Source organism: Babylonia areolata, chromosome 9, assembly GCF_041734735.1.
Source record: "Babylonia areolata isolate BAREFJ2019XMU chromosome 9, ASM4173473v1, whole genome shotgun sequence".
NCBI lineage: Eukaryota > Metazoa > Mollusca > Gastropoda > Neogastropoda > Buccinidae > Babylonia > Babylonia areolata.
In genome coordinates this window covers 42,849,029-42,859,028 of record NC_134884.1, presented here as the reverse complement: position 1 = coordinate 42,859,028, position 10,000 = coordinate 42,849,029, and the positions used below count along the sequence as shown (strand labels likewise).

The 10,000-nt window shown below is 42.2% G+C and overlaps 1 protein-coding gene across 1 annotated transcript in view; it reads right to left on the bottom strand.

Annotated features, from left to right (window-relative positions):
- Nucleotides 1-7,033: 7,033 nt before the first annotated feature.
- LOC143285484 (uncharacterized) overlaps nt 7,034-10,000 on the bottom strand; it is a 10,148-nt gene continuing 7,181 nt past the window's right edge. The window contains exon 4 of the mRNA XM_076592805.1: nt 7,034-8,024. Coding sequence (XP_076448920.1) covers nt 7,833-8,024 — 192 coding nt within the window. The 3' untranslated portion in view covers nt 7,034-7,832. The remainder of the gene's footprint in view (nt 8,025-10,000) is intronic.

The window sequence follows — 10,000 nt, the reverse complement described above, 5'->3', positions numbered from 1 at the left end:
TCTCCATTCACAATGTACACAACTTCAAGTCAGTGCTGCTTACGCTACCGATTCAGCTAGCACAAAGGTAAATAAAAGGTACATAGGAACATTGGATTAAAGAGGCTTGAATAAAAGCTTATTTGTGTTTGCACATTTCTTCTGTCTTTGCTGCTGTGTGCACATGTCAGATGATCGGTATAAGGACAGGCCCAGCTCTTCCTTTTTTGAGGAAGTACCAAGGTACCTTTTATTCACCTGCGTGCTAGCTGAATCGGTAGCGAAAGCAGCACTGACTTGAAGTTGTGTACATTGTGAATGGAGAGAGTTACCACTCTTTACTATGTGTTAATCATTTCATCTCCATGCCTAATTGTTTGTTCATTTCCAAGAGTATTCTATCTTCATTTTCTGTCCTCAGTACGCTGAACAGATCTTTTCTCTGTGCTAAAGATGTTCTGAATAAAATACATTTTCCGCACTTCTTCGTATCATTTGCAGTCAAGCATGAAATTAACTTTGTCTTCTGGGATTTCACCACACATTGGACAAGGTGTTGCTGCTTCGTCTGCATCGAACCAGCTTCTGTCGGCATTCAGTCCAAGTGCTCTCAATCTGAGCCTGCAAGGCAGGTTTTATGCCGTTTATCTATTACGATTTTTATTTTTATTATTTTCACACTTTTCTGTTTGGAATGCTGACTTGATTGAATAGAAACAATTATATATATTGTTGCTATTTCTCCGTGCCAGTTACAAATAATACCACAACTGTCATGAACTCCACCACTAATATCATGATCATCAACATCCCTTCTGTCACTATCATCACTGTCATGAACCCCACTGCTGACATCATCATGATCATCAACACCACTTCCGTCACAATCATCACTGTCATGAACCCCACCACTGACATCATCATGATCATCAACACCACTTCTGTCACTATCATCACTGTTATGAACCCCACCACTGACATCATCATGATCATCAACACCACTTCTGTCACTATCATCACTGTTATGAACCCCACCACTGACATCATCATGATCATCAACATCCCTTCTGTCACTATCATCACTGTCATGAACCCCACCACTGATATCATCATGATCATCAACACCACTTCCGTCACTATCATCACTGTCATGAACCCCACCACTGACATCATCATGATCATCAACACCACTTCTGTCACTATCATCACTGTTATGAACCCCACCACTGACATCATCATGATCATCAACACCACTTCTGTCACTATCATCACTGTCATGAACCCCACCTCTGGCATAATGATAATCATCAACACCACTTCTGTCACTATCATCACTGTCATGAACCCCACCACTGATATCATCATGATCATCAACACCACTTCTGTCACTATCATCACTGTTATGAACCCCACCACTGACATCATCATGATCATCAACACTACTTCTGTCACTATCATCACTGTTATGAACCCCACCACTGACATCATCATGATCATCAACATCACTTCTGTCACTATCATCACTGTTATGAACCCCACCACTGATATCATCATGATCATCAACACTACTTCTGTCACTATCATCACTGTTATGAACCCCACCACTGACATCATCATGATCATCAACATCCCTTCTGTCACTATCATCACTGTTATGAACCCCACCACTGATATCATCATGATCATCAACATCACTTCTGTCACTATCATCACTGTTATGAACCCCACCACTGATATCATCATGATCATCAACACCACTTCTGTCACTATCATCACTGTTATGAACCCCACCACTGATATCATCATGATCATCAACACCACTTCTGTCACTATCATCACTGTCATGAACCCCACCACTGACATCATCATAATCATCAACATCCCTTCTGTCACTATCATCACTGTCATGAACCCCACCACTGGCATAATGATAATCATCAACACCACTTCTGTCACTATCATCACTGTCATGAACCCCACCACTGATATCATCATGATCATCAACACCACTTCTGTCACTATCATCACTGTCATGAACCCCACCACTGACATCATCATGATCATCAACACTACTTCTGTCACTATCATCAATGTTATGAACCCCACCACTGACATCATCATGATCATCAACATCACTTCTGTCACTATCATCACTGTTATGAACCCCACCACTGATATCATCATGATCATCAACACTACTTCTGTCACTATCATCACTGTTATGAACCCCACCACTGACATCATCATGATCATCAACATCCCTTCTGTCACTATCATCACTGTTATGAACCCCACCACTGACATCATCATGATCATCAACATCCCTTCTGTCACTATCATCACTGTTATGAACCCCACCACTGATATCATCATGATCATCAACACTACTTCTGTCACTATCATCACTGTTATGAACCCCACCACTGACATCATCATGATCATCAACATCCCTTCTGTCACTATCATCACTGTCATGAACCCCACCACTGATATCATCATGATCATCGACATCCCTTCTGTCACTATCATCACTGTCATGAACCCCACCACTGATATCATCATGATCATCAACATCCCTTCTGTCACTATCATCACTGTCATGAACCCCACCACTGATATCATCATGATCATCAACATCCCTTTTGTCACTATCATCACTGTCATGAACCCCACCACTGACATCATGATCATCAACACCACTTCTGTCACTATCATCACTGTTATGAACCCCACCACTGACATCATCATGATCATCAACACCACTTCTGTCACTATCATCACTGTTATGAACCCCACCACTGATATCATCATGATCATCAACATCACTTCTGTCACTATCATCACTGTTATGAACCCCACCACTGATATCATCATGATCATCAACACCACTTCTGTCACTATCATCACTGTTATGAACCCCACCACTGACATCATCATGATCATCAACATCCCTTCTGTCACTATCATCACTGTCATGAACCCCACCACTGACATCATCATGATCATCAACACCACTTCTGTCACTATCATCACTGTCATGAACCCCACCACTGACATCATCATGATCATCAACACCACTTCTGTCACTATCATCACTGTCATGAACCCCACCACTGACATCATCATGATCATCAACACCACTTCTGTCACTATCATCACTGTTATGAACCCCACCACTGACATCATCATGATCATCAACACTACTTCTGTCACTATCATCACTGTTATGAACCCCACCACTGACATCATCATGATCATCAACACCACTTCTGTCACTATCATCACTGTTATGAACCCCACCACTGACATCATCATGATCATCAACACCACTTCTGTCACTATCATCACTGTTATGAACCCCACCACTGACATCATCATGATCATCAACACCACTTCTGTCACTATCATCACTGTTATAAACCCAAGCAAAATAGACAAGTCTTGTTTTTCACACACAAACACACACTAAGAAGTACTGTTCCAGCGACATTTCACAGACAGGCCCTACCCAAGCGCTACCAAGATGTTCATATTGTATCTTATGAAAGACTGAGTGTGATGCGTCAAACGCAATTTTGTGTTCAAAGAGCTTCAGTACGAGTAAATAAATGCTCCTGAATTGTTTTAGCTGTCCACGTAATTGATTAATACAGTCGTCGTTGTAATCATCTCTTTGTAATCATTCCCACAAAAGCTGTTCTGAAAAATATATTGGAGATTCTTGCCTGATTTCATTTCTTTTTGTTGGAGTTGGGAGTGGCGTGGTAGGGAGGAGCGAAGTGTGTGTGTGTGTGTGTGTGTGTGTGTGTGTGTGTGTGTGAACTCCATTCTTATGAATCTGTTGTCTGTGAATTAAGTTATTTCAACTTTTCTCTTTCCTCCCTCCCTTTTCGTTTCGTTTATTTATTCATAGTCTGTTCATCTACTGAAGATGATGACATTAGACTGTACTCTCCCTCCCTTTCTTGCCCGAAAGTTCATTGTAGGCTATACATTTCAATGACATGTATACGAATCTGCCGTATCTGCCGTATCTTCCGTACACGCCACGTCCGTTATCCGGAAAGTCCGGTATCACTTTCTCAGTGACTTGTACCGTGTAAGTGGATTTTTCCTGGTCTGTCTTCCTGAATGGACGTCATTGACTCACCTTGCATGCTGTCAGTCTTTCTTTGTTCATTGTTGGTTCTCAGACCAGGACGTTTCCTTCTTTACGGACATGTGTGTGTGTGTGTGTGTGTTATGTGAGTGTGTGTGTGTGTGTGTGTGTGTGTGTTATGTGTGTGTGTGTGTTTGTGTGTGTGTTATGTGAGTGTGTGTGTGTGTGTGTGTGTGTGTGTGTTATGTGTGTGGTGTGTGTGTGTGTGTTATGTGAGTGTGTGTGTGTGTGTTATGTGTGTGTGTGTGTGTGTGCGCGTGCGTGCGTGCGTGCGTGCATGGTGATAATGATGATATGGATTCTTAGACAGCGCCTGTTCTCGGTCGGAGAGCCAAGCTCTGAGCGCTTTACAAACACGGAGTCATGTACACAACAGGCTGCCTACATGGGTAGAGCCGACTGACGGCTGCCACTAGGCGCTCATCCTTCGTTTCCGGTCATTCACTCCTGTTTCAGTCACGAAACAATAGCCAATAATATGCTTTGCAACATTTTGCACACTCCATGCAGACACGTAGCATGTGCGTTCATTTGTTATGATTTTTTTTTTTTTTTTTTTTTTTTTTTTTTTACACAACTCCAGGGTAAAACGAACCAAACTGAATGATGTATAAGATGTGTGAGTTTTTATCTAACGTGTATTTTGAAAGAAAGGGATAGGAGAGATGAGAAGTCTAACAGCAATTCAATTTATATGTATTTCTGATTTCATAAATATCAGAAGTGAACGTGTTTACAGAAGCTGACCCGTTTTGCAAAATCAGCGTCTGGTTCGAAATCAACTTCGTATTCAAAGAAACTTTCATGCGTGGACCCTTTCAAAACAATTTTCTGTGTCCATCAAGGGACAAAACATCATCTTTTCTATAAGTTCCTGATGTTGATGAATTGGGACAATAGCCAATAATATGCTTTGCAACATTTTGCAAATTCCTTAATCAGCGTTGCGGTGTACTGATGGAAATACCTCCTGAGCACAGGTAGAAGAGAGCGCAAAAGGGAGGTTGACAAACACATGAGTGCTTGTGTATCTTGCTCTCAATATTGTAAGCGAAGCAATATTTTAGAAACAGACTTTTTCTCTTTTCATTTGAGTTCTGTGTGGTAATTCCAAAAAGTTTTTGGTGTGATAAAAATGCTCAGATACTTGTTAAGTCGTGTGTATTTTATGACGGTATCACATGTATGCAAAAGACAGGTAACTTTCGGGATTACACGTAAATTCAAAAAATCATATTTGATTTTCAAGAAAGCAAAATAAGTGCGTCACTCTCTCTCTCTCTCTTTCTGTGTGTGTGTGTGTGTGTGCGTGTGCGTGTGTGTGTGTGTCGTGTGTGTGTTTCCGCGCCCACATGACAAACTCAGAACACTCAACTCCGCTTCTTTTTTTTTATTTATTGGACCCAAACGGTTGATCATAATTTACACATATAAGCAAACTGAAGCAGACTGGTTATAATTCGAGAATCAAACAAACAAAACCGAAGCAGGAACAATTACCAGACAACAACAGCACCACAAAATACATTTACAAATAAAAATGTAAAAAATAATTATAGCATCGATATAAACCATGTTCAGCGTTCATACACGAGGCAAAACAATTTGTAAGCACGCACACTCATTCAACTTTCAAGCACTTACACAACTGACCAGCACACACACAATGTACACGAATTCGTGTTGTCACACCGGTTACACGCATACCACTTCTATCACGAAGTACATGCACCATCACATTTTCTTTAAGGCAGAAGGTTTTAGTCATGGAAACGCTGGATTTCGATAGATCAGCTAAACCTGTTCTCAGTAGCGAAGTGCTTAGTGTCCTGACGTCTGGGAGGTCGCGGATTCGAACCCCATCAGAAGCGGGGATTGTTTCAGCCCGTGGCCGGCTCCTACTCTGATTTGAGTGTGAAATATGCTCAATCATCACATGCAAAGACTGGGACCACACATTCGAGGGTAATCCACTTTATGGGTATCTATCAACCTGGTTCACGCGGGGATATATTGTGAGAGTACTGCCTGGTCACGGGGTGGTCCCAAACATAAATGGACCCCTCCCCGCCCTCCTCCTATAGGAGCATCTTCATCACCTCCATCATTGTCGAAATACCGAAATTTTGTTCTCTATCCCCCCCTTCGCCTTCCACTAACGTAAAACTGGTCACCACCATTTCGACAAAGAACAACAGCTACCCAGATCAACTTTTCTTAGCGTTAATCAAAATCCTTAAAAATCTAACAGCCACATTTCAAAAGTTGTCTTTCATTTCTTAGACATATATATATATATATATATATAGAGAGAGAGAGAGAGAGAGAGAGAGAGAGAGAGAGAGAGAGAGACTGGAATCAACTGAAGAAAACAGTTTTACTTCATACTATACAATAACGGACCAGTTTCAGTTTCAGTTTCAGTAGCTCAAGGAGGCGTCACTGCGTTCGGACAAAACCATATACGCTACACCACATCTGCCAAGCAGATGCCTGACCAGCAGCGTAACCCAACGCGCTTAGTCAGGCCTTGGGAATAACGGACCACAAATCTACAGAGAACACTTACGGTTTCAGTGACAGTTCATTACATTAGTGGGGGAAAAAAACTAGAGGAAGGGGGGAGAGTTATGTCTGAAGGAACTGAGTTTAACTACGTCAAGGACACGTGTATTCAGATGTTGGGAACTCACACAATCTGTACCCACCCCCTCGTCCTCTCAGTATTATGCGAAGAAAAAGAAAACAAAGCGAGGGGTTGGGAAGGTTAGGAATTATGAGGTACAATAAAGTAATAACAAGAAAAAAACTTTCCGCCTTCAGGACTTATCGGGTTGTAAGGCACGTTCATGAAATTAAAGAAAAAAAAAGACAATTCTGACTCTCACTCGTATAACAACATTGTAAAAAAATCAATTCAACCGCTCACACCTACACAGACAATTTTAACACATCCTGAGCAATGATTGAATGAATGAAGAACTGTCAATGTGTACAGAACGTTACATGTGACCAGCCTATTTGTGACAAGACCGTTCGCATCCAAAGACAAAAGACAAAACGAAACAATACCTCACCCGACAGCTCAACTGCCACGAGTTTAATAAATGTACATCAGTCACTAAATAGACATAACTGTGTTCACTGGCTACTTTGAAGTCGTACTGTAAAAAAAAAATATCTGATTTAATATGCTTGTGCAATGTTTGTGCATGTGTGATCGCCGTACTTGTGTAAGAAAAAAAAAATATATATATATATATGTGTGTGTGTGTGTGTGTGTGTGTGTGTGTGTGTGTGTGTGTTTGAGAGAGCGGGAGAGAGAGTGTGTGTGTGTATGTGTGTGTTTGAGAGAGAGAGAGAGATAGAGAGAGAGAGTGCAACACACACACACACACACACACACACACACACACACACACACACAAAGACAACGCAATATATAACTATATACACATATAAATACATTTCTCATATCGCGCATAAGAACAGATCGTGACACCCAAAACTTCTCTGGAACAAGACGAGTCCAATGATCCTCTCCTTTCACAGGAGAGACCAGCATCTTCCACACTTCACACAGTCATCAGCTTTTTCCCGCTCGCCACCTACTCATCCTAACCACAAACACTATATATATCTATCTATCTATAGGTATATATATAGATATATATCTCATATCAGTGTCGATGGTCTAACCGTAATAACGGTTGTTGTTGTAACTGTTCCTGCTGCGGTCGATGTAGTCCAGCGCGGCCTTGAGGCGGATGCCGAAGATGATCCAGGCGATGATGCCCAGGATAACGGTGACAGCGATGAAGATGAAGCATGTCCGCAGCGTTCTCTGGGCCGTCGTGTACTGCCCCAGGTCCACCTGGCCTTTAGCCTGTCAGACACGGAACGGAACAGGGTTGCTGAGACTGCCAGTAACCTCACAATGTGGTGGGAATAGAAAAAAGCAACTAAACACTACCAAACGCGCTCACACGCGCGCGCGCGTTCGCACACACACACACACACACACACACACACACACTCCATCAGACGCTTGATAATCCCCCAACAAAGACAAAAAAGAAAAAAAAACCAACAACTGACCTTTAGCCGGGTTTAACGATCTATTAATATGAAACCCTTTTAAGTAAACAAAATCACACAATTATATTACAGATACTTATATTCAGTGTAACCAGGCTCAATGGAGAGAACAGTCATACAGACTCCCAAAATATTTTGCTGTTTGTGTTTACCTCCTACCAGCTGTTCGTCAACTATCAACTTACACAATCATGTTTTGAACAATTTACGACCTTGTTCTTGCCCCAGTGTGTGTGTGTGTGTGTGTGTGTGTGTGTGTGTGTGCGTGTGCGTGAGAGAGAGAGAGAGAGAGTGTGTGTGTGTGTGTGTGTGTGCGTGGTGAAATGTGTTGGTTCAACTCCGAGCAAAGATTTTTTATCTATCTATTCAAAGGTAGTGTCATATGACTGGACATGCAAACAGGAGCCAAGGGAGTTGTCAGTGAAGTTTCCTCTCTTTAAGTTCGACTGGACTGAAGGGAGAACGGTTTAGATTCCAAGTAGTCACAGAGGTCTTGCCTCATACCCCCAACATTCCTTCTGTTCCATGATTCCAAAGGGGAGAACCCAGTCAAAACGAGAACACAAAGAGGTCACCAACTCTGCAAAACTTGAACTGCTCGATCTGTCCTGCAGTGACCTCGGGGCAGATATTGGGCACTTTGAACTGGTCGCCAGAGATAACCGATAACCCCGCTAAGCCCGGATGAAGGAGGAGGGAGGAGGTGGTGCAGTGGAGGAGGGGGGTTGTGCGTGGGGATCAGCACTGGCCACTCCCCCCCCCCACACACACACCCACACTCCCCCCCCCCCCCCCCCCCCGCCCCTTTCCACACACACCCAACTCCTTCGCCCTAACTTTCATCGCCTGTCTTCCCCGTTAAAAAAAAAAAAAAAAAAGAAAAAAGAAAAGGAAAAAAAAGGAGGGGGCTATCAACGCTGTAGAGCCTTACTTTACTGATGCAATTCCTCTTAATTAAACAAGAAAGTCCACCTGACTAGCATAAACTCATGGAGCTTGGAAGGACAACAAACAGTTTAACTGTGCTGAGAGTGTAAGATGGTGTACAACTTAGTGGGTTATGTAATTTGTGCTTTTACGTTTGTTCCAATCCCCGACCTTCCCGCAGTTAAAAAATTAAATAAATAAAAGAAAAGAGAGAGAGAGAGAGATCCGGTATGTCGCAAGACTGTGGAAGATTTTTTTTTAACGTCTGCCATACGCGCACCTTACACAAATAGTTTGACAGTTGGTTTGATTATGTGGAACGTCCATCACGTACAAAGTGCGTTTTCAAACCCCCTCCTCCCCCCTCCCCCACCACAACCAACACCACGCCCCCTCTCTCTCCCTTCGCGACCGGAACTTGCGAGCATTACTGACAAGGATAAAGCCTATCTATACACCAAGTGCAAAATTTCGTAATTCCAGCGTCATATTCATTTGACAATTTTATTTCAAACTGAGCGAGCCACTTAATGTGCAGAACATTAATATTTGTGTTAGTGGTTTCTCAGAGGTCTTTTTATGGATCAGAATATCCGTGTGTGTAAAGAACAGCAGTTTCGCAACTTGGCAGCTGTCACCATTGTTGATTCGAAACTGATCGATCATGTATGAGACGCGTCTATGTAACAGAGATCGAACTACGGACATAATTAATCACACTTAGCTCACTGTTCTCCAAATGATGCGGAACGAGCTGCGCTTTATGAATACTTTGTGTGATATATCTACTATCATAATGATATTCTTTTTATCATAATTGATTTTGTTATTTGGACA